Source organism: Hyaena hyaena, unplaced genomic scaffold, assembly GCF_003009895.1.
Source record: "Hyaena hyaena isolate Hyena2069 unplaced genomic scaffold, ASM300989v1 scaffold_269, whole genome shotgun sequence".
In the NCBI taxonomy this organism is placed as follows: Eukaryota; Metazoa; Chordata; class Mammalia; order Carnivora; family Hyaenidae; genus Hyaena; species Hyaena hyaena.
In genome coordinates, this window is record NW_024080896.1 from 992,018 (window position 1) to 1,014,113 (window position 22,096).

The window sequence follows — 22,096 nt, forward strand, 5'->3', positions numbered from 1 at the left end:
AGAGCACAAGCAGGAGACGGGCAGAGAGAGAGAGAGAGAGAGAGAGAGAGAATCCTAAGCAAGTTCTGTGCTGTGCAAATCCCAAGCAAGTTCTGTGTCCACATGGGGCTCGATCCCACAACTATGAGATCATGACCTAAGCCAAAATCAAGAGCCAAAGGATCAACCAACTGAACTACCCAGGCATCTCTAGGCAGGATTTAAAAAAAAAATTATTTATTTTGAAAGACACAGAGATAGCGTGAGTGGGGAAGGGGTAGAGAGGGAGAGAGAGAATCCCAAGCTGGCTCTGGGTTGCCAGCTCAGAGTGTGATGCAGGGCTTGAACTCACGAAACTATGAGCTCATGACCTGAGTCGAAACCAAGAGTCAGATGCTTAACTGCCTGAAACAGGCAGGATTCTTATTGCCAGCCCTTGATAGTGTCTGTTCCCACATTCATCAATGGTTTGTCCAACTCTTGCCACTGCTCCAGTACAGGGAAAGCCAACACTTTCAGTTTCCCTCCTGGAACTCTGGCCAGTCTTCATGCTGGACCCCGTACTCTGTTTGACACACTGTGCCTGCATGGTAAGAATGACGTATTTCACTGATAACGACTGAAACCTAATTTTTAAACTCCAGGTCTATATTTTTGCTTCCATTTTGGCTTTTACTGATAAAAATCTCTTTATTTATTTATTTAATTAATTTATTTATTTAATTTATTTTACAAATAGTTTATTGTCAAATTAGTTTCTACATAACACTCAGTGCTCAGTGCTCATCCCCAAAGTGCCCTCCTCCATGCCCATCCCCCCCTCCCCCCCACATCCATCAGTCCTCAGTTTTTGTCAGCATTCAAGAGTCTCTCATGGTTTGCCTCTCTCCCTTTCCCCCACCATTTCCGCCCTTCTTCTCCCCCTTGTTCCTAGTATTTCATTATATTATACGAATGTCATTTTATGACTTGAAGGTCATTATATTAAATTTTTTTTTTGAAGTTTATTTTTGAGAGACAAAGACAGTGGGGGAGGGGCAGAGAGAGAGAGAAAGAGACAGAGAGAGAGAATCTTGAGCAGGCTCTGCACCGTCAGCTCACAGTTGATGGGGGGCTCGAACTCACAAAACCATGAGATCATGACCTGAGCTGAAACCAAGAGTTGGATACTTAACCGACTGAGCCATCCAGGCGCCCCCTATATTAAAAAAATTAAAAGCATTTTATTTTATGAAAGATTCACTTTTATTAAAATGAACTCTATTGTCTGGTATAAAAGCTGAGATGAAGGGGCATCTACTTGCTTTCCAACCTCTTCCCAACAGCTAGTCCTACAGCAGGCTGACAACATTTATATGTCAAGTCTACCACAGACCACACCACACTTTGATTCTGTAGCAAGCACCTCAGTGGTGAAACTCAGCATCTGATAAATCTGAACACAACTCAGCTGCAAGGAGGATAAAAACAATAAAGACTATATAATCTAAAACAATGATTTGCCGGCTGTAATTTTCAATCATTAATGAGTCACAAAATCAATTCAGTGGGTTAGTTATGAGAACATTAAAAACCACACATACACATGAGCCAAAAGTGCAAATTTCTATTGATCGTTTCTAGATCAAAGTACACTGCATGCCTTACAGGTAAATATTCTTTCATAAACATTTTATTTCATCACATATATGTATTAACACATATGTACTAGGTCATGAGATAAAATATACTTCACAGCCCTCAACCACATCACAGAGAAAAACATATTTGGCTATTCAGTCTCTTGAGAAATGATTTCTCTGTTTTTGTTTTGTTTTGTTTTTCCAGTTCTGAGCCATCGTGCTCACTGCACTGGCTGGTACTCTGAAGGCTCTCCCCGCCCAGTACAACGACAATTTACAGTGCTCCCAGTACCGCCATTTCCCGGTTCACTGCTATTTTCTATTTTTCCTCCCGCCACAGCTCCAGGAGCTCAACTGAAGGGAATTGCCACAGGGCATCTGAATGTGGATCAGGTCCCTGCTGCAATGTGCCCGGCACGATGCCAGGGGTTCTACAGACATGACTCTTTACAGATGTGGCTCCTTATCTGTCGCCTGTAGCAGTAGCTCACCTATCCATCTTGAGGCACTGGCACAGGACATATAGGGACTGAGTGAATGTTTCCACATAAATGGATTCAACAATAAGCACATTATGTTGACTGTAAACCATATAAATTCAATCCAACAAAATAGAATAGTTTCAAATAAAATGTTTCCTCATTTCTCCATACTTAATACAAAAGTACTATACAAAGTTTAATTTACATTGATTAAATCCTAACTGTTGTATAAAAAGTTGAGGCATTGGCATTCTGTGGCTACTGGTAGTAGCTATATTACTGCTGTGTCATATCTTATATAGTACAGTTATACAACATTAGTCCTTTGATTTTGAGCAGTTATAAACTTACTTTAATACAACATCATATATCCAGTATTAGTTATTACTTTCATCTAAAATAATATGGCAATAGTACATGATACTGAGGGAAAAGGAAGGCAGTTACCTTAATACAGTTCTAAATGCTAGTAAGAAACACATCAATGCACACCTGATTTGGGGGATGACCATACTCAGCCTGCGACTTCAAATAGAATCTGGGAAAGTAAACCAAAGCTTTTTTAAAGCTGGAAAGGCATAAATGTTGAAGTTCAAACCCTTCATCTTTCATATTGGGCAGTATCTGCACACAAAGGCAAGTGACTTATCTATGGGCATATAATTACACAGTAAGAGAGATGTCCCAGGCCTCCTGATAGCAAATCGAGACCTTTTCTATTTCATAACAGAGGTTTATACTATAATACAATCCTACTTTTAAAAGATCAAATCAGATATCAAGGAAAACAAATCCATCATAACCTTTTAGGCTAAAAACACCATAGAGCAAGAGTTTAATAAAAATGTAGGACAGCTGTCTTCAAGATAACATAATTAGTGTGGGATACAGTGTTGTAAACATGGATGCATTAGTTTTGTGCATTAGTTATGTTTTCATTTGTATCACTTGAGCTAAACTTTTTCCATAAAAATTTCTCATTTGATTTCCAAAGTGAAGTTTCCAGCTCCTCTTTCCTTTTGGAGGATGCAGCAACGGGCACTTTTTCACATAGAGTCTCTATCACTGCCAAGTCAGTGAGTTTACTTAGACTGTCGTCATTCTGTTCATTCAAGATGTCCCAGAAATCTTTTGGTCTCTGTTTTGCTTTTTCCGTGGGCCCTGAAAGAACTTTCTTTGGCAGCTGTGTGGGACTGTTCCCATAACTATTAAAGAGGTCATCAAGAATAGACGTGTCACCAAGTAAGCCTACCACAGAAGTGTTTCCTAACACTGGATTTTCTACCTTCTTGTTTTCCACTGTGAAAAGGGGTCCGTTTCTTGAAATGCCTGTTCTTGTTAGGTTTTGTTGGTCTTTCATAGTATATTCTAATTTTTCTAACTCATATGCTTCAGACCTACTGTTCAGGGAACAGGATACTACTGTATCTTTGGATGCTTGGCTGTTTTTTCCATTGTCAGTCTCTTGGGTAGAGCTCATAGATGGTTTCGTAGTCTCTCCGTCATTAGAAAGCACCTCTTCCCTACAGGAACTGTGATTTTGAAACTTAATGGATTTTTCTTTATATATTTTTGGGCTACATATTTGAGAAATTCTTTTGGGAGAATCTTTAAGTGACAAAGTTTCAGAATCTGACAGTCCTTCTTTTATAAGAGATTCTCTTTTTTCAGATTTATTCCTGACTCTCTCTCTTTTCTGACAGGAAGATTTAATGCATTCTGAAACAAAATCCACAAAAAATTCTTTTACCTCTGGATACCGAGAAGCATAAAAGTCTTTTAGCATTTGCTGTCGTTCTTCTGATGTAGCATTAGTTATATTTTTAGCAAATTCTTTTACAGAAGGTGAGTTAAAATAAGAAGCCATTTCTTCAAATTGTTTTCTGAGGATTTAATAAACAAAACCAGTGGTTATTTTTATTACATTTTATTTTTTAAACACTCACCATCAGTGATATTAAAAAAAGAGACAAAGCAATGTTCAGTTGACCCCTGAACAACATAGGTGTTAGGTTTCCCTGTGTAGTCGAAGATTTGAATATAACTTTTGACTTTCCCCCAAATTAGTCTACTGAGGTCTGGAAGCCTTATCGATAACATAAACAGTCCTTTCACACATATTTTGTATGTTATATGTATTATATACTGTACTCTTACAATAAAGTAAGCTAGAGAAAAGGAAATGTTAAGAAAATCATAAGGAAGAAAAAATATGTTTGCAGTACTGTACTGTATTTACTGAAAAAAAAAAAAAAATCTGCCAGTAAGTAGACCCACAAAGTTCAAACCTATGTTGTCTAAGGGTCAACTGTAATCTTATTCATTGAATATATATTAGCTTAATACCATAATGAAAATGCATTTTATGCTAGGAGAATGTGATCTCTTTCCTTATGCTAGTGAAGAAAAATTTTAGCTCATGAAATCAGCTTTTGAAGTTAATCTGATTTATACTATTAGGCATTTCCTGGGAATTGTGGGATCTCAGCATCTGCTCCTCCAGTCTGCCAACTTATGGCTGACATGAGAATCATAATTTATATAATCTGTATTTGAAAATCTATATTGCATTCAAGTCCTGTGAAATAAAATTGTCAAAGAAAGGTCTTAATGAAATGAGAAATTTCTGAAAAATAAAGGGATTTTTCTTCTCTTTTTTTCCCCTTCTTCCACAAATACACATTGAAATTTCACACAACTTTTTGATGATCGTAAAGGAAAATTCTAAATTGATAAGTCTAGATTCTTTCTTCCCCCAACTGGCCCACCTTGAGAATAGACAGCTAAACTAAGAAATGAGATGTTATTTAAAGCAATTGAGTTTTACTCTCTGCATAAGATACTAATCAAAGCTGTTGTATGCATGTGTGAGAAAATGGGCCTTCCAGAACCCTGGTGAGACAGAGGGAGAAAGATTATTTCACCACCCTGGACAGCAGACTGTGCTGCTTTCCCCAGGTGAGGGTGCTATGGACTGAACTGTGTCACCCTCAAATTCATATGTTGAAGTCCTAAACCTCAGTGTGACTATATATGGGGACAGGGTCTTTAGAAGGTAATTAAGGTTAAGTGAGGTCATAAGAAGCCATCAGAAGGATCTTTCAAGGCCACAAGAGGACACGGGGAGGTCACCATCTGCAAGTCAGGAGGAGAGCCCTCACCAGGAGCCAAATCAGCTGGCACCCTGACCTTGAACTTCCCAGGCTCCAAAACTGTTAGAAATAACTTTGTGTTGTTTAAGCCCCAGTATACAGTACTTTGCCATGGCAGATGGAGGAGACGAAGACAGAAGGTACTGCTTTGCTGATGTTGAGTTTGGGTCATGAATCAGGAGAGCTCAGTGTTTGTAAACATTCTTTTAAACAAAAGCCAGAGATGGTGTTGTAACATATGATTAAAAGTCCCAAAGTTTTAGAATTATGTTTATATTTATTTCCTTAAAACATTCATTTATGCATTCAACAAATATTTACAGACCCTCTATGTGCTAGGCACTATAGATGGAGCTATTGAACAGTGAAGAGCCGACCACCATATTTTTCAAGGAGTTTATAGTCCTGGAGACAGCTGGAGGAGACAGATACATGAAAATCAAACCAGAAGAGAGTGATAAGTCCTACTATGACTATGGATATAAATACAGGGCCCTGTGGGTCCCCACAGAAGGGGTACGTGATACAGTGATAGATCATGGGTAAGGTAGCAGGGAAGGCTTCTCTGGTGTCACCAGTCAGGCAAGGGTGAGTAAGGAAACCATCCAGGGAGAGGGGAACATGCACAGGCCCACTTCGGAGAGAACCTAGTGCACAGAGGAGCAGGAGAAATTGCCAAGGAAGAGGCTGACTATCATGAGGGGTCCGTATGTCAATGTCAGAAGTTCGAATTTTATCTTGCACACAACAGAGAATCTGAGGGTAAAATAATGACTTATTTGTAATGTATGTAATTTGGAGCTTTAAAGCCACTATAATTTTGCTGTTTAGACCAGGTTATGTAAAGTTTGTGTTTCTTGTGATTCTAGTGGCATCCGTTGCACATGCTCATGACTTCTGTGGCTTCAGATGAGCACCCTGGCTTCTAATCCTTACCAGACTGGTCCTCTCCACTGTTCCAAGTCCAGATATTATTTATGCCTGATTGATAGCTGCTCTTGCTGCCAACAGATTATTTAATAACACAAATACAAGCTTCCAAATTTCTGTCCTGAAAATTGCCAGTGTTCTTGTTGGAAAGCAACAAGCACGTTCTTAAAAGGTTCCAGTTTTTACTTCATATGAAGTAATGAGGTATTATTATTTTGTTTATTAATCATCTCCAAATCCATTTTCATGGCCTTTCTAATAAATATTTGTGCTATGAAGATTAAGTTATTGGCAAAGTTACAGGCTGATGTCTTTTATTTATCCAAGACTTGGTGGTGTCTCAGCAGCTGCCAGAATACTTCACCTCTGATGTGCTGACTTCACTCAGAATCTTATAATTCTGTCCTTTCTGGGAGGAGAGCTTCTGACCTCCATGTTATACCAGTTATATGCAAATAAATTAGGCTGTGAGGTTGTCCCTTACAGGATGAATTACAATTGATTAGAATTCATTTTATTTTTGCCTTCTAACTTGTTTTCATAATTCTTGGCCTTTAAAAGAATTTTCTCTTAAGTAATTAAGGAAGGTACAATCAGGAGGTATAAACCAGCTACATTGTAAGGAAAATTTAATAAATGAGAGTGGACACTCCTATGTCGCTAGAGAGAGAAGGGGAAAAAAAAAAAAAAAGAAACCAAAGATAGGTATCTTTCAGCAAATATATCCAGAGTAGCTGTGTCATAGTTATAATTCAAGTTCTCTCCCCTTTTCATGAGGAACTGAGGGAAAATGATGGGACACAGCTAAGCCATCTTCTCTTTGCCTGAGCTTTCTGAAGTGAAGGGAGGACTGAAACTTCATTCTGATGATCTGATTGCTGCAGCTGGTACAGGTTCGTGATTCTCATAAAGGAGGACGGTTAGCAGGAAAGACGTGTCAGCAGTTCTGACATCGATCCCTGGGTCAGAGGTTGGCATTCTAATATTAGCCTTTCACTTAACCTAAAGGCATTTATTCCCTGACTGGGCAGAGAAAAAAGTAAGAGAGGCAAAAACTAATCACTGTTAATAGTTTTATTTTTATATACAGTTGTGCTCCTTAAAAACTGGTAAAATCCATTATGGTCTGCCTCTGAGCAAAATAACTGCCCAAGTAAATTGCCCCAAATTTGCCCAGAATCATTGTTGTAAGTCTATTTATGAGAGGAGACACTGCTGTAGCATGTAGGCTGTTTACCTTTCTGGGCAATGGTGGGTAGCTGAGAGGCACGCTCAACCTACAATACCAGTACCTAAGGTCTGAGGAGCTGCCAAACCCGTGAGGGAAGAATCTGGAACAGGGAGAGCCATCACCATTTGCCCACTGTCTGCAGTGGCCTTTCAGGGCCAATTCAACCATGCCTTTCATCCCCACTGAGTTCAGTCACTACTCCTCTGTTACCTATAACCACAGGCTTTTTACCCCCTCCTAGTCTCTTCATCCCCAATCTAATTGAATCCTTCACCCTTCCAGACCATTCCTCAGCCCCTGGAACCAGGCTATGCTCTACCAACTCCCCTGTTCTTCTCCCCAGATGGTCCCTTTATCCCCTCATGATACCACCTCTTCCCATATGGCCCTCACAAGGTAAGGCTCTTATACCACACACCTAAGAGCTCAGGGTTCATGCTTCACATTGCTGCTTCCAGACCATTCTTTTCTTAAAGATTTCTTTCCCTCTTGAAGGTTTATGCTATCCTGCTAATCCATTCTTTCCCTCAACTTGTCCTGCTAGTGACTGAACACTCATGAACAATCCTGTTTCCTTTCCCATCTCCTGCCATCCCTCTTGATAACACCAACATCCATGTGGATGGCCGATGTAACTCCAAGCCCAGCAATTTCTTTACCACCATTCCCCACCTACTCCCCAAAACTCAACTGAATGTCAGGTCCCTATTCCCAAGGCCACACACCACCACCATCATTACCATTAATTGTACAACCTGAAAATCCCTTAATTCAGTCACTTCATAATCCAGCTCAAATGTTCAATTCCCCCATGACAACAATGCTGGAAGATACTTCTGACCTCATCAAGGCTCCCGTTGTCTAGCTTAGGTTCAACTTTATATAATTACTCCTTTGCAAATATCCTTCAGCTTCTTTGTTTCTCTCTCCCTCCATTCTAACCCCTGATAAAACCCAGCCACATCCCTATTCTGTGTCTGTAACTGAGCAATTGGAGCCTGCTGAACAAAGTCCGCTTCTACTGGAATTACTCTCCAACAGGGACTTAACATGACCCACGAACTCTAGTTTCACCAAGCTTGCTGTTCTAATTGATAACTGATTTATTTCAATGACTTTACTCTCCTGAAATTTCTCTCCCTCTGATTTGACACTTTAATTTTCAATTAATTGAGAAAATTGGCACGATCTCTTTTTTTCCATATTAGTCTTTTCCCTCAACACACAAATAGGTTCTATTGTCTTCCCAACTTAAAAAAATTTATAGCTGGCTGCACAATGCCCTCCAGCTACCGCTATTTTTCACACTCACAGAGCAGTCTCGGGATCTGCCCATCCCCTGCTTCCCGCCTCACCCTGAGTTTGCCCAGGGATTCGAAGACTGCTCAGGTTAAGGGGGCCAGTGAGTTGTCTGCTGCCAGTTCTGGGAGGCGCTTTCTCACTTCATCTGATTCTGGTTCTCGGCAGCATTTAATAAAACGAAGTGCTCCCTCCTTTTAAAAATTTTCATTCCTCTTGGACTTTAGGACCTTACACTATGCCTCCTACCCAGAGGGCCACGGTCCTCTCAAGGCTCAGTCCTAGCTTCTCTTTTCCTATCTATGCTGAGTTTCTAGTCTGTTCATATAACCTGTGGCTCTAAAAGCATTTATAATCTCAATGCTGATGACTTCCACATTTAGGTCTCTAGTCTCCAAACCCCAGAGTAGCACATCCATTGCCTACTTGACATTTCCATAAAACCTCAAATTTAATGTGAGCAAAAGAGAATTCTTGATTTTTTTCAGTCCCAACTCCTTGTCGTCCCCTCCCACCTCATTTAGTAAATCCAATCTATTGCTCCATGGAAAAGTTAAGAGTAATCCTGTTTTCTCTCTTTCCCAATAACCAGTCCATACCAAACTGAATTCATCCATCGGGCTTTATCTCCATGGCAACCACTCTACTGTAACCCACCACTGACTAGTTCCTTATGGTCTTCCCTAGTCTGTCCTCTTCCACACAGAAACTAGAACAATCTTTGAGAAACATACATTGGATCTTGTTCATGCCTCAATAGCTTTTGACACAGCTGGGACAAAATCCAAACTCTTGTCCACAACCTGCAGGGCTTTGCATGCTCCAGCTCTATCTATGTCTTGGCCTTCAGCTCAGGCCTCTCTGCTTGGTTTATTACTCACTAAGTACACTAGTCTTCTCTCAGTCCGTTGAGCACACTAAACCTCTTTGTTCCTCAGGGGTGTTCTTACTCTAGCCTGGTTATCCCTCAGGTCTCAGATGCCAACTCCGTTGTGAGGTCTTACCTGACTACCTAATAGAAAGCCATTGGCTCCTTTCAGATCCCCCTTATTCTCTATCAAGCACACCTGTCCACATCTTTCAGATAATATACCATTTTATAATTATTTATGATTTTTTTTACTTTTGAAAATTTTACGGTTTAACTCCCACTGCACTGTAAACTCTGTCCTTTTTATCCTGTCTGTGAGGAACCCAGCACAATGCCTGAGTGCGTATTAGGTGCTCAATATTCAATGAGTGAATAAGATGCAATTAAGTAGTTCATTTATTCATATGAAACAATTTTGTTTTTTATCAATTCAGGGATTAGCTTTCTAAAAAAACCTAAATATTTGGAATTTATTTTTTGAAGTATTCAAAGAATTCAGATGCCAGGTATAGTTAAGATTCAAATAATTTGTGTATTTTATTAAGTAGCTATATTTTTTTTGAGAATAATTCTTAAAGTCCAGAGTTGCTATAGACATACCTGCGGATGCCTTTTGGAGTTTCTCCAATTATAAAGGTGGTCTGGTCTGTGCGATAGACTTTTTTTTTCTTCTGGCTTACAGGGTGTGAAATGTAAAGGGGAAATGAAATGCTTCCTTCACTTAATTGTTGGTCTTTCTTTGAATGTGTCAATGTATCTGTCTTCATTTTTTCTTCATGTGTCTAGAAAGAGAAGGAATGCAAAAAATAAGTCTGAAAAAGAGAGTCATTTTTGGTCAAATGAGGAGATGGCCTTGTTTTTTTCCAAAACCTGTTTATAATCAAACATATCATATTCTCCAGTTGATATCACTATGAGAGATGTTAGTTAACTTAGATTTTTGAAAAGAAGATATAGGGATAAATTTCAATTTATGTATTTCAGAAATATATAAAAGCAATGCCAATACTATGATGTTTCCATGGTGTCCACGGTTTAAGAAATATGTTAAAGATATATCTTTCTTAAAGATATAATAAAAGTAATAGCAATATGATGCCTTCATTGTCAAGATTGTTGGCATACTATATACATGCTGACATCCACAATTCTAAATAAGGATAAAATTAAAGATTATAAAAATAATGGCATAAAAATGAGATATTTAAAATTCTTAAATCAGTAATTTCCCTCAACATTATGAATCAGATTTTCGGTTATTTAATTTAATATAAGTAGCCAAACTTTAAAAAAATAACAATCTTTATGTGATAGTTGAATAAGAAACCATTTTCATAAATCCTACCCTTTAATCTCTACTAGATTGTCAGAATATTTAGTGATTTTAAAATGCTAACTATGGTTGTTGACACTATAGATAAAATCATATTTATTTTACAGACTATATTTGTTGCTTGTCTAACATAAATTGTTAAAAACACTGAGTCAAGGAAAAAAATAATTTTAAACTGTATGGCTCCAATTTCCCTGAGAAACTGTACCATGAATACATGAAGAGTCTCATTCCATTCCACAAAGAGAAGACTGGATACAATTTGATAACAACAACAAAATTACATTTGAGCTCAGAAGTGAGAAGGTAAATCTCTAGGTGCCCAAAACAAATAAGTGGAGAATGGGAGCTGATGCTCATCAGCCCAGGGTCAAGGCCGTAAGTTATAGTCTGCAGAACTGCATGTGTAGAAGGGAGATGGAAATGAGTGAACTCCCCGCATTAAAAAACAAACAAACCAAAAACATAGTAGGAATTAAGATGCTGTCCAGTTTGCAAACTAAAGCTAGGAAAGTCCAAATTGGGAACACAGAATAGAAGCAGGCTACCTTCCTATTCTAGATAGGAAGAATCACTGGAATCCCCAGCCTGTGCCATTTGTGGAATCTGATTTTGTAGCACCTGGGTGGAATGGAAAATCTAAGGTAAAAACCAACATAAAAAACTGACCCAGAATCAGTGAAAACCATAGATCTCAATGAGGAGTGAATATAAGAACATACCAAGGGAAGATTTCTATAATTCTGAGAATTTTGATTCTGACGGAGGGTGGTGGTGTAGGGTTTGGGCAAAAATTATGAAGAACATATAAAACCCACCACCATGATAATGAGCAGATGCAACAAGTATGAGAATACATATCTGAGGAATTATAGATAATAAAGTAATATGAAAGAGACTTTAAATCAGTTCCAGAAAGATAAAAGAAGGATAGAATATACCAGCTAGGGCTGGTATTATATACACAAATCTGAAAAAGAGCCAAACATAAACTCTAAAAAGGAAATATAGTTTTGAAATAAAAAATAGAGACAGGAACAAACTCAAAATATGGGTTAAGCAGCAGACTAAACAGCCTTACAATGATAGTTGATAAAGTGGTAGAGAAAGAAGACATGGCAGAGGACATACCAAAATTTAGAAAATACTAGAAGGTAAGAACAGAGAAAGTAGGAGAGATAATATAAAGAATATAATGGCAGTGAACTGAAGAAGGCATGGATCCTCAAACTAAAAAAGGAGAGTGAATCTCTAGTGGAGAAAAATAAAAATAAATCTGAACTTTGTTATATCACAGAGAGTATCTTAAAAACTACCAGAAAGAAAAAAACAAGATATCCCACAAAGAAATGACAATCAACCTTAAGACAGACTTCTCATCATTAATATTAATGATGGTGGTATTAATGATATCACCACCAGAAGATAATACCTTCAACATGCAGACAGGAAAAAAAATATAAACTTGGAATTCTATACCCAGCTAAACTATAAATAATAATTTTTTTCAGACATACAAAGACTACAAGAGTTTACTAGACACAGATTCTTGTTGATGACGTAATTATTTTTCTTTTATGGGAGTTCAATGGGATTGAAATGGCACATATAAATGAATATGGGTAGGGAAGAGTTTTTTATTCCACAAATATTTACTGAGCACCTGTTATCTTCCTGCCACCATGCTAAGCAGTTAAGAACAAAGATATTTACATATACAAAGAGACCCTTCCCTTAAGGGACTTAAAGATGACAAGCTCATTTTTAAATTTTAAAGATGAAACATTTAGTTTTTTCCTTTTTAAATGAATCACTTATCTCTTCAACTTATATTCAAGTTCATTTTAACAAAATAAACTGAACATCAGATAACATGTAAGATATAACTGTATGTCATTTATTTATTTTTTATTTATTTTAAAGTGATCTCTAACATGGGTACCGAACTTATGACCCAAGATCAAGAGTCACATGCTCTATCCAGTCAGCCAGGCACCCTGTAACTATATAGATATAGATATAGATATAACTTATTATAATATATAATTTTAGTATATATTTTAATATATATAATTTTATAATATATAAAGTTATATAATATAACTTATTATATATAATAAATATATATTATAATACATATATAAATATATAATAATATATAATATATATTTATATAATTTATATATAATATATTATATATATTTTAATATATATAATTTTATAATATATAAGTTATATGATATAACTTATATATAATATATATTATAATACATATATAAATATATATAATAAAATATGCATATATAAAATACAATATATAAATATAAAAAATATATATTTTAGTAGCAAACCATTTCTACATTGAGTTTTTAAATATCTATTGTGACTCAGATGGACAAACATAAAATGTTGAAAGTACTTTCCTTAAGGACATCATTTCTTGAGTCTTAAAAGCATGCATCAACAAAGAGAGGAGAATGCTGACCTTTCAAGATAAATTTGAAAGAGATTTGACACATTTATTTTACATCACAAGAAAACAGATGAATGTTAAAAGTTTCTAATAAAAAGGCTCATCATCTTAAATGATCCCCAAGAAATAATGATCTATTATTGTAGGGAGAGATGGGATGTTTACATGAGGATAAAGGAAATAAACAGAAAAAGAAGGAACTGGGCCAACCAAGAACACACTCTCTTCATCTACTGCAATTTCTGAAGCCATGGAGAAATCATGCCAGACAATGGTGATTTTCAATAACTTACATGATTACTCTGGGTCTTTCTGAGCCTGTAAAAGCATTACAGAGCTCACATTTTGCATGGACACATTTTTAAAAATTCAGTTTCATAAATTTTTCAGGAGAATTCAGCTTTTCCAACAACAGGTATCAAACATGTGGATCTTTAATTTTGCCAAGAATTCTATATTTAAAACCTTGATTGTGTTAGATAATCATTCTTTTCCCACATGGGTTTAATACTCTATTCTTCATTAAAAAAAATCTTTCTAGGTTCAGATTTCCATTTTAGTAGGGTACTTCAACACTGTACTGAAACAAAGCTATGAAACAAAATTTTGTTTATTAATTAACTTAATAATTATTTTAGTGGCCTTGTTATAAAGCTGGCTTCACTACTTTATAATAAAATGGTATCCTTTACAATAGTGGATACAAGGAAAAAAGTGCCAAAGTGTAGCTGCAATCGTAGTGATAGTTATAAAATTTATCATAAAGCAAAATTCAAGGCCTATGGCCAAGATGAAAAGATTCCAGATCATGTGAATTGGACTCAAACTCATTCATTACCACTTATGTCAAAGCTGTGAAGTCATATGACACTGAGACAACACAATGAAGTAGCAACAGTTATAAAGGCTTGAGTAATGAAAAGTTCAGTAAAAAAGAGCTGGGTTAGAAATTTAAAAGACAATACTGTCCCTCCTTAACACTAGGAGAGAGGGTGAGGTTGCTTGCTAAAGAAAGCAAAATAACTCCACTCCTCTTTCCACTAAGGAATAGAATGGCCAACAACTGGAACGCTATGGAACACTATTCAAAAGAAAATTTTGCAATCACAACCCGAGTAAAGGAGAAATGCCAGTTTCTGCAAAAGCCCTTAACTGTTCCTAATGTTTACTTAAAAAGTTCCTTCAGAACTATCCATGAAGATTTGCCTTGAGGAAGTACTTCTATATTCTGTGATTCTGATGAAGTTTTCCTTTCTATTACAATTTATGATTATAATAATGAGGATTTATAAAGATAAGAACTTTGTACAGTATTTGTATTGTATAAATACATCTGCTAAGTATTTTAGGAAGCTTGACACTATTAGAATATAATTTATAACTTAGTAATTGCTACATGCATGATTATTTGCGTGTTACTGGATATTATTAGGTGTTTCTACTATAGTGTTTTTATGAAAAAAATCAAATTCAATTTATGGATCTTTTATTAAAAATAAAACCTAGGAAGTATAAGGAATAAAGTAATTGCTCCTAGGAAATGTAAAAATAAAGTTAAAAATTCATTTGATGATGAGATTGGTTGAATGGAAATGGGAGTCCGCTTAAGAAGCTGGATTTAGCAGAGAATACTGAAGTAATCATTCTAATCTATGAGTAGTAATATGTCTTCTTTCTTTGGACATGTACATACTATATGCAGCAATCAGTTGAGAACTGAAAAATTAAAGGAAAAACTGTCCCCTTCAGACCACAGGTAAACAGGGCTAAAAAGGTAAAAGGCTTCGTCTGATTATGGGAAGTCCTAATCTGACTCATATGATTAAGAATTTAAACACATGATATGCTGTCTTTACAAAAATAATTATTATTAAAACTAAAGTTCATAATACAAAAATTTGTTTAATTCAGTTTAAACATTAAATACATATCATTTCTATAACAGATAATTGTTCTAATATATTTTGGCCAAAATAGTCTCCTCATCTTTTCACAATTAAATGTTTAACTTGGAAATGGCTCCCTTCAAAGGCTTTATGAATTTCACCTTTGATTTAATTTTGATGAAGTAATAAAATCATTATTGAATTTTCTAATTTGTCTGTAAATTGTGTTTGAAAATATATTATAAAAATTACTAGTTAAAGATGTACAGAGGTGCCTGGGTGACTCAAGCATCCAAATCTTGATTTCAGTTCAGGTCATGATCTCACAGTTTGCGGGATCAAGCCTCCATGTGGGGCTCTGCACTGACAGCACAGAACCTGCTTAGGATTCTCTTTCTCCCTCTCTCTGCCCCTCCCTTGCTTGTGTGCAAATATGCACATGTTCACACTCTCTCTCTCACAAAAAAAAAAATCACAAATTTAAAAACATGTATAATGTATACATTCTATAAAATAAAAGCTATAGTTATCTTAAATTATAAAAGATCTACATTAAGATTATAGTGAATAAGAGAGCACTTTTGTAGGGAAAAATTCATTCTTCTAGAGTAGCCCAAATGAATCCACAGTAGACTTTAAGCAACTGTATATAATTCTATATAATTTATTTCTTGCTGAGAAGTTTTAGGTTTATGTTGGTTCTATGAGGAAAGTTCCTTATATTACTCATTGCTCTAAAGATCAACAGTAAGATTCAAATAGCTTTCGATAATACTCTTTTGCCTTTGAACCAAAAGTGCACTGTCTGTACTTCAAGGCATTAGATCTAAGCCAAGTTACCTTACTTTAAATGAAGCAAGAGTTATTTTTTGAAAGGCAAAACTAAAAAAGGAGATAAAGTATATATAGATTTTCAATATGAAAGTAAGAAAAAAATAAAACTGACTCTTAAAAAGTTTAAAGACAGCAATCTTTACTGTCAATGTGCTGAGAAAAGAAAACAAAAAGAATATTCCTCTTACCTCACAGCCATATGATTACATTAGCGTTTTTCTATTTGCTCTGCTATGTAGGAAATCTATCTTTATGTACTAGGAAGCTCCACTGGAAATAGTGCAGAGAATGTTTAAGGTAAAAAATAAAACCCAAAAAACAAAAACCTTTCTACTAATAGTCTTTGAGATGAAAAATAACTTTGGAGGCAAATTACTGAAGAACTATAGAGAGCACCCAGATAGGAATAGCAAGGAAATGAGCAGAGCTGATAGGGATCAATCTGTCCTATGGCCACCTACCTGTAACAAGTGGGGCAAGAAACAGTACAATCCGGGAGAGTGAGTTTCAAAAGCCATCATGAACAGCCTCTAATTCCCATTTTGGCAGGAGAAACACTATTGTAATCTCTGCCATCTTTCTAAAGCTCCTCAGGGCTAATCCCTGGAGATGCAGCCAGAGCCACTGCAGATACTGCTGACTCCTCCTTCCCTGCTTATCTGTCCGTACCCTCCACGGAGAGGAGGAAGCCTGGACAGGGATGAGGAGTAATGTGGAACAGCTTCATAGGATGGGTAGCCTTATCATAGTGGGCTACTGAGAATTAGTGAAAAGTTTTATTAATCAATTTTGGAATGGCTCTGTCTGCTAAGCTGGTCTCTAAAAAACACCCTGTAGAACATATACCAGAACAAAGAGCAATGCATATGTAACAGACACATTCACTGGTTTGTCCCCATAACCAGATATTTAGGCTTGATTAGCCATTGACAAAACTGGAAACAGGGAGATTTTCAAAGGCATTAGAAGATCCTGATGGCTGGACCCCCTGAGAAGCCTGAGTTTGGATTCTAAGATCACCAGAATATCTGCCCATTACAGGAAAGCTCTTAGTCTACACCTTGTTCCTGAGAATGGCACAGAGCCTCACAAGCCACTCTATGGTCACTGCCATGTGTGGGTGCACCGTGTAGCCACAGGTCCTCAGTGTCCTGATCACACCAACTTTGCCATAAAGACACACACACACACACACACACACACACACACACACACACACACACACACACATCAGTGTTCTTTTTCTTTTTTTCATTAAATCTTAAATAGTGAAGTCTGAGAAGCAGCAATGCTTTTGTTTACACATCTGTTCAAACAAAAGATTAAAAAAGAAATCTCCCTTTGGGAAGGGCCAAACTCTATAAACATATAAGAAGTCATAAACTTCTTTGTCTTTGCAAAGCAGGGAATCAGGAGTATTATAAAAATATGTAGCACATTCATTCAAATGGATCTGAGTGTCTAAAAGGACAAAAACTTTTAAGGGTCTTTGCCTAAGTGTGAAAAAGCTCCTATCTTCAAAGTAATCATCAAGATTTTTGCCTGGATGTAGGAAATATTCCTGTAAATGCAGTTTTCCAATACTCAGGAAAGCCTAAGGCAACTATGAGCTACCCCTGAATTGTCTCTACTCATCCTCTGGAGAAAAGCCAGCTGGTTGGAGGACCCACACAAATACATATCAAAGTCAAATTTTCTGCATGTTTAAAAATGACATTCATTTTATCTGAAAAAATTTAAAAAACCCACTTAGATTCAAATCCAAAATCTTTTGGGGGGTTTGTTATTGCTGTTCTGCTTTATTCTTGGGAGAATAGTTATAATCCAGCTATATTTATGTATCTCTATCTGTATCTATATATCTCTATTTTTTAATAGTATTTTTCTTTCTAAGCAAGGCACAACAGGACAACTTTACAATGGTGGTCCTGAGCCTAGGTTCCTTTTTCATCCACAACAGGCCATTTCTCATTGTCTGACAGACCTATGTATCTAAAAGAACAAAGTGATAGCCCTGGGAGAGCTGGTGAATACAGGGGGGTGTGGGGCACACACTGCAAACAGAAATGGAAACGCCCCATTTCCTTGGGATCTGTGAACCTGAAGACACTGCCAGAGCAGTCATCTGTGGAAACAGGCCAGGTGAGACAGTGGCAATCACCACAGCCTGCAGTGCAGACTAGTATGGGGGAGTGTTCACTATGACTGTCAGTTCTCCATGGGAGTGTGGTCAGGGCATCAATTCCCTCTAACACCTCCTATAGACAAAGGCTAGTGCAGGATCTGGGCCCTTCTAGGGTAGGAGTCAGAGCACTGGACTCAGTACCTCAGGCCCTAGGGTCCAGAAGAAACTTGGGGAAGTTTTGTAACTTTCTGAGCCTCATTACCCTGGGGAATGATGAGTGATTTGGGGATCAGGATCTAAGGGGTTAGGAATTTGGATCAGGGACTTCCATTGGTCTTTTCATACTTAAAATTCACAATTCTGGGGCGCCTAGGTGGCTCAGTTGGTTCAACATCTGACTTTGGCTTGGGTCATGATCTCACTGCTCATAGTTTGAGTCCTACACCGGGCTCTATGCTGACAGCTCGTACTCTGTGTCTCCCTCTTTTTCTGCCCCTCCCTCAGTTGTGCCCTGTTTTTCTCTTAAAAATAAATAAACATGAAAAATAAAATAAAATAAAACTCACAGTTCTACCAGTCCTTCTAAGATCTCCAGAAAGTGGTGATCAATAGGTCCTCAGCATCTTGCAGCCCTGATGCCATGTTGAATGTATGTATTACTTAGATTATTATAAAACTTTCTCTAAAGACCATTTGAAGGTCCTGTACTTGTAATACCTGGTATGTGAAAAGATCACAGAAGGTGCCGCTGAGGGAAAAAAATTAAAGAAAGCTTTCCCTGGCAGCCATCTGTCCCTGCCTTCCTTTTCAGCAGCTGGCACTTCCCACAGGGAGCTTAGGCTCCTCACTTGCCTCCTTCAGACCTTGGGCTGGAGTTAAGGCTTCTAAGTATAGGCTGACAAAGCCACCAATGGTTCTCTAGCATCTTGGGAAGATCATTTCAGGCATGTCCCAAATGACAGAGACATTGCAAATAGTTGTAATGCTCAATGCAGGTTATTATTAATAATAAAGTACTGAAATTCATGAATGATTCACCTTTATAGCAAATTAGAGTGGATTCCCTATGACCACATCATTTTCATCTCTCCTATTCTGATATGCCTTCTTAAATCCTGTAGAAAAGGAAGTAAAGCTTTCACATAGAGAAAGGCCAAATAAAAGTATGTCCCACTAGAAGTGAATTTAATGATCAAGTTCCTCTCTTTAGATGGTCCAAGATGGCAGTTCTGAAACTTTATGGATCTTAAGACCTCTTTACACTTTAAAAATTGTTAAAAACAAAAGAGCTTTTGTTTGTGTGAGTTTTACCTATTAAACATTCAAATATATTAATTACTCCATTAAAAATAAGGTGGGGTATCTGGGTGGCTCAGTCAGTTGAGCATCTGACTTCAGCTCAGGTCATGATTTCACGCTTTGTGAATTTGAGCCCCACACTGGGCTCTGCACTGTCAGCTTGTCAACACAGAGCCCATTTCGGATCCTCTGTCCCCCTCTCTCTGCCTCTCCTCTACTTGCACTCTCCCCAAAATAAAGTATTTAAAAAAATAACAATAAGCCAATTACACGTTAACCTGAATAACTTTTTATTTTTATTTATTTATTTTCAATGTTTATTTATTTTGAGAGAGTGAGCACGTGCATGTGCACTTGCATGACAGAAGCCGGGGAGGGGAAAAGAGAGAGGGAGAGAGAATCTGCACCATCAATGCAGAGCCTGAATCACGGCTTGATATCATGAACTGTGAGATCATGATCTGAGCTAAAATCAAGAGCTGGATGCTTAACTGACTGAGCCACTCAGGCTGCCCCTGAATAACTCTTTTTAACAACAACAACAAAACATTTTATACTTTTCAAAGCAAACAAAAAATTAGAAAGAAGAGTGGCTATGTTTTTTACATTTTTGTAACTATCCTTAATATCTGGATTAATAAAAGACAGCTGGATTCTCATCTCTGGCTTCCGCATTCAATCTGTTGTAACCAGGTTCTTTTGGTCGGAGTATATGAAGAAAATAAGCATCATATAGATATGTAGTTAGAAAAGAGAAGAATATTTTAATAGCCTTTTCAGATAATTATAGATATTCTTTTTTGATACTATATCAAAACTGAATTAAGGTTAGTTTAATGTAAAATCTGAAACCATATCAGTAAATTTTTATATTGTTAAAATTAAAATTCATTGGCATATATTGTCCTTTGGACAGATTTTTTCCCCTATGCATAACTTAGTGATATTCACTGGTCATTTGGAAACAACAATGAACTGAGTTATGTAGATCTTTAAAATGTGACATATTCAATTATACAGCATTGGTAAATCATATTTGTTGTTAGCATCACTTATTGCATCAGGAAAAAATATGTAAGCATAGGGAAGGTGTCATGGTCATGGTGGAAGATACAAGATTTTCAACAATTTAATTGAAAGCTTGAATTTTATCCCTGGTAACATATCCATACCTACTGTTTTGCTTGAAGTCCCATACTCCCTAGGTTCATTTTTTTTTTTTTTTTTTAAAGAGAGAGAGAGACAGCATGAGCAGAGGAGGGTCAGAGAGAGAGGGAGACACAGAATGTGAAGCAGGTTCCAGGCTAGCTGTCAGCACAGAGCCCGATGCGGGGCTCGAACCCACGAACCATGAGATCATGACCTGAGCCAAAGTCAGATGCTTAACGACTGAGCCACCCAGGCGCCCCTCACTAGGTTCATTTTTAAGAAATTACCTACCAAATCTAAATAACCAGTCTGTCTGTCATCCATTCTTTCAAGTACAAATGATGTTTTATTAAAAAAAAAAGTGTCCAGTTCACTTTTCTTTTTAAAAATTTTTTAATGTTTTATTTATTTCTGAGAGAGGGAGAGAGAGAGAGAGAGACAGCGAGCAGGGGAGAGCCAGAGGGAAAGGGAGACACAGAATCCGAAACAGGATCCAGGCTCCAAGCTGGCTGTCAGCACAGAGCTCCATGCAGGGATCGAACCCACAAAATGTGAGATCATGACCTGAGCTGAAGTCAGATGTTTAACGACTGAGCCACCCAGGCATCCCTCTAGTTCACTTTATAGCTCAACTATACAAGTGCTTATCTTATGTACACTTCCTATTTTATCAAACAGAATAGAAAAAAAGATGAGTATAAAGGGTTGAGAGTTGATAAAAATGAGCCATTTTTATCAAGGATAGAAATCAATCAAAGATCTTCATCAGAGAAACTAGTTTTCTTGTCCTGCAAGTATGTATAGAATCCAGCGACTACTAGGTATGATTTGGGGCCACTCACTGATTCATACTAAGTTGCCAGCAGTTTTCTCCTCACTGGTTTGGCACCATTTGCTCAATGTCAACAAGTGAAAAGGGGACTTCGAAATATTCTGAGAATAGATCGGACCTTGCAGACCCCTGAAAGAGTCTCAGATATCTTAGAGGGCCACGGACCACATTTTGGGAACTGTTCATCTACAATAAGCTGACATGCCTTCAATCAGCACATACATGATACCTCCATGCTGGAAACTCTGACCAGGATGATCGAGAGTGGATTTTGGTTTCACCCAGCTTTATGCCTACACACAGGAAAAGGCTCCCCCACTTCTTGAGTGAAAACAGAAGAGTCTTTCTGTCTAGAATAATGATTCCCAGCTCCAGGCCTGGCTCCTGGCCTTCTTCACCAGGGAACGGTTAGATACTCTGCACATGTTGAAAGTTACTTGTCGGAGTATAAACTCTAACATTTCAGTCTGTTCAGGTCAGTTTAACATCTTTTGATTATATCTCTACATGCAAGGCCTTTCATGATGTGTTCCTGCAATGCAGTCTTACTCTTCCTGATGTCCAATATAGGCTGTCCTGTTTGTCACTACTGCCAAACA

General features: G+C 37.2%; 1 protein-coding gene across 5 annotated transcripts in view; it reads right to left on the bottom strand.

The window, feature by feature from the left end:
- Nucleotides 1–373: 373 nt before the first annotated feature.
- Nucleotides 374–22,096, bottom strand: part of ERCC6L2 (ERCC excision repair 6 like 2) — a 131,360-nt gene continuing 109,637 nt past the window's right edge. For 3 of the 5 annotated variants that reach the window (XM_039245687.1, XM_039245688.1, XM_039245686.1), the window contains 2 exons: nt 10,167–10,348; nt 1,201–3,966 (listed from right to left, as the gene is read on the bottom strand). In XM_039245687.1, coding sequence (XP_039101618.1) covers nt 2,994–3,966; nt 10,167–10,348 — 1,155 coding nt within the window. In that variant the 3' untranslated portion in view covers nt 1,201–2,993. Of the gene's footprint in view, nt 563–1,200; nt 3,967–6,609; nt 6,645–10,166; nt 10,349–22,096 lie in introns of those variants that run through there. The other 2 variants (XM_039245689.1, XM_039245690.1) reach the window with 2 other exon arrangements.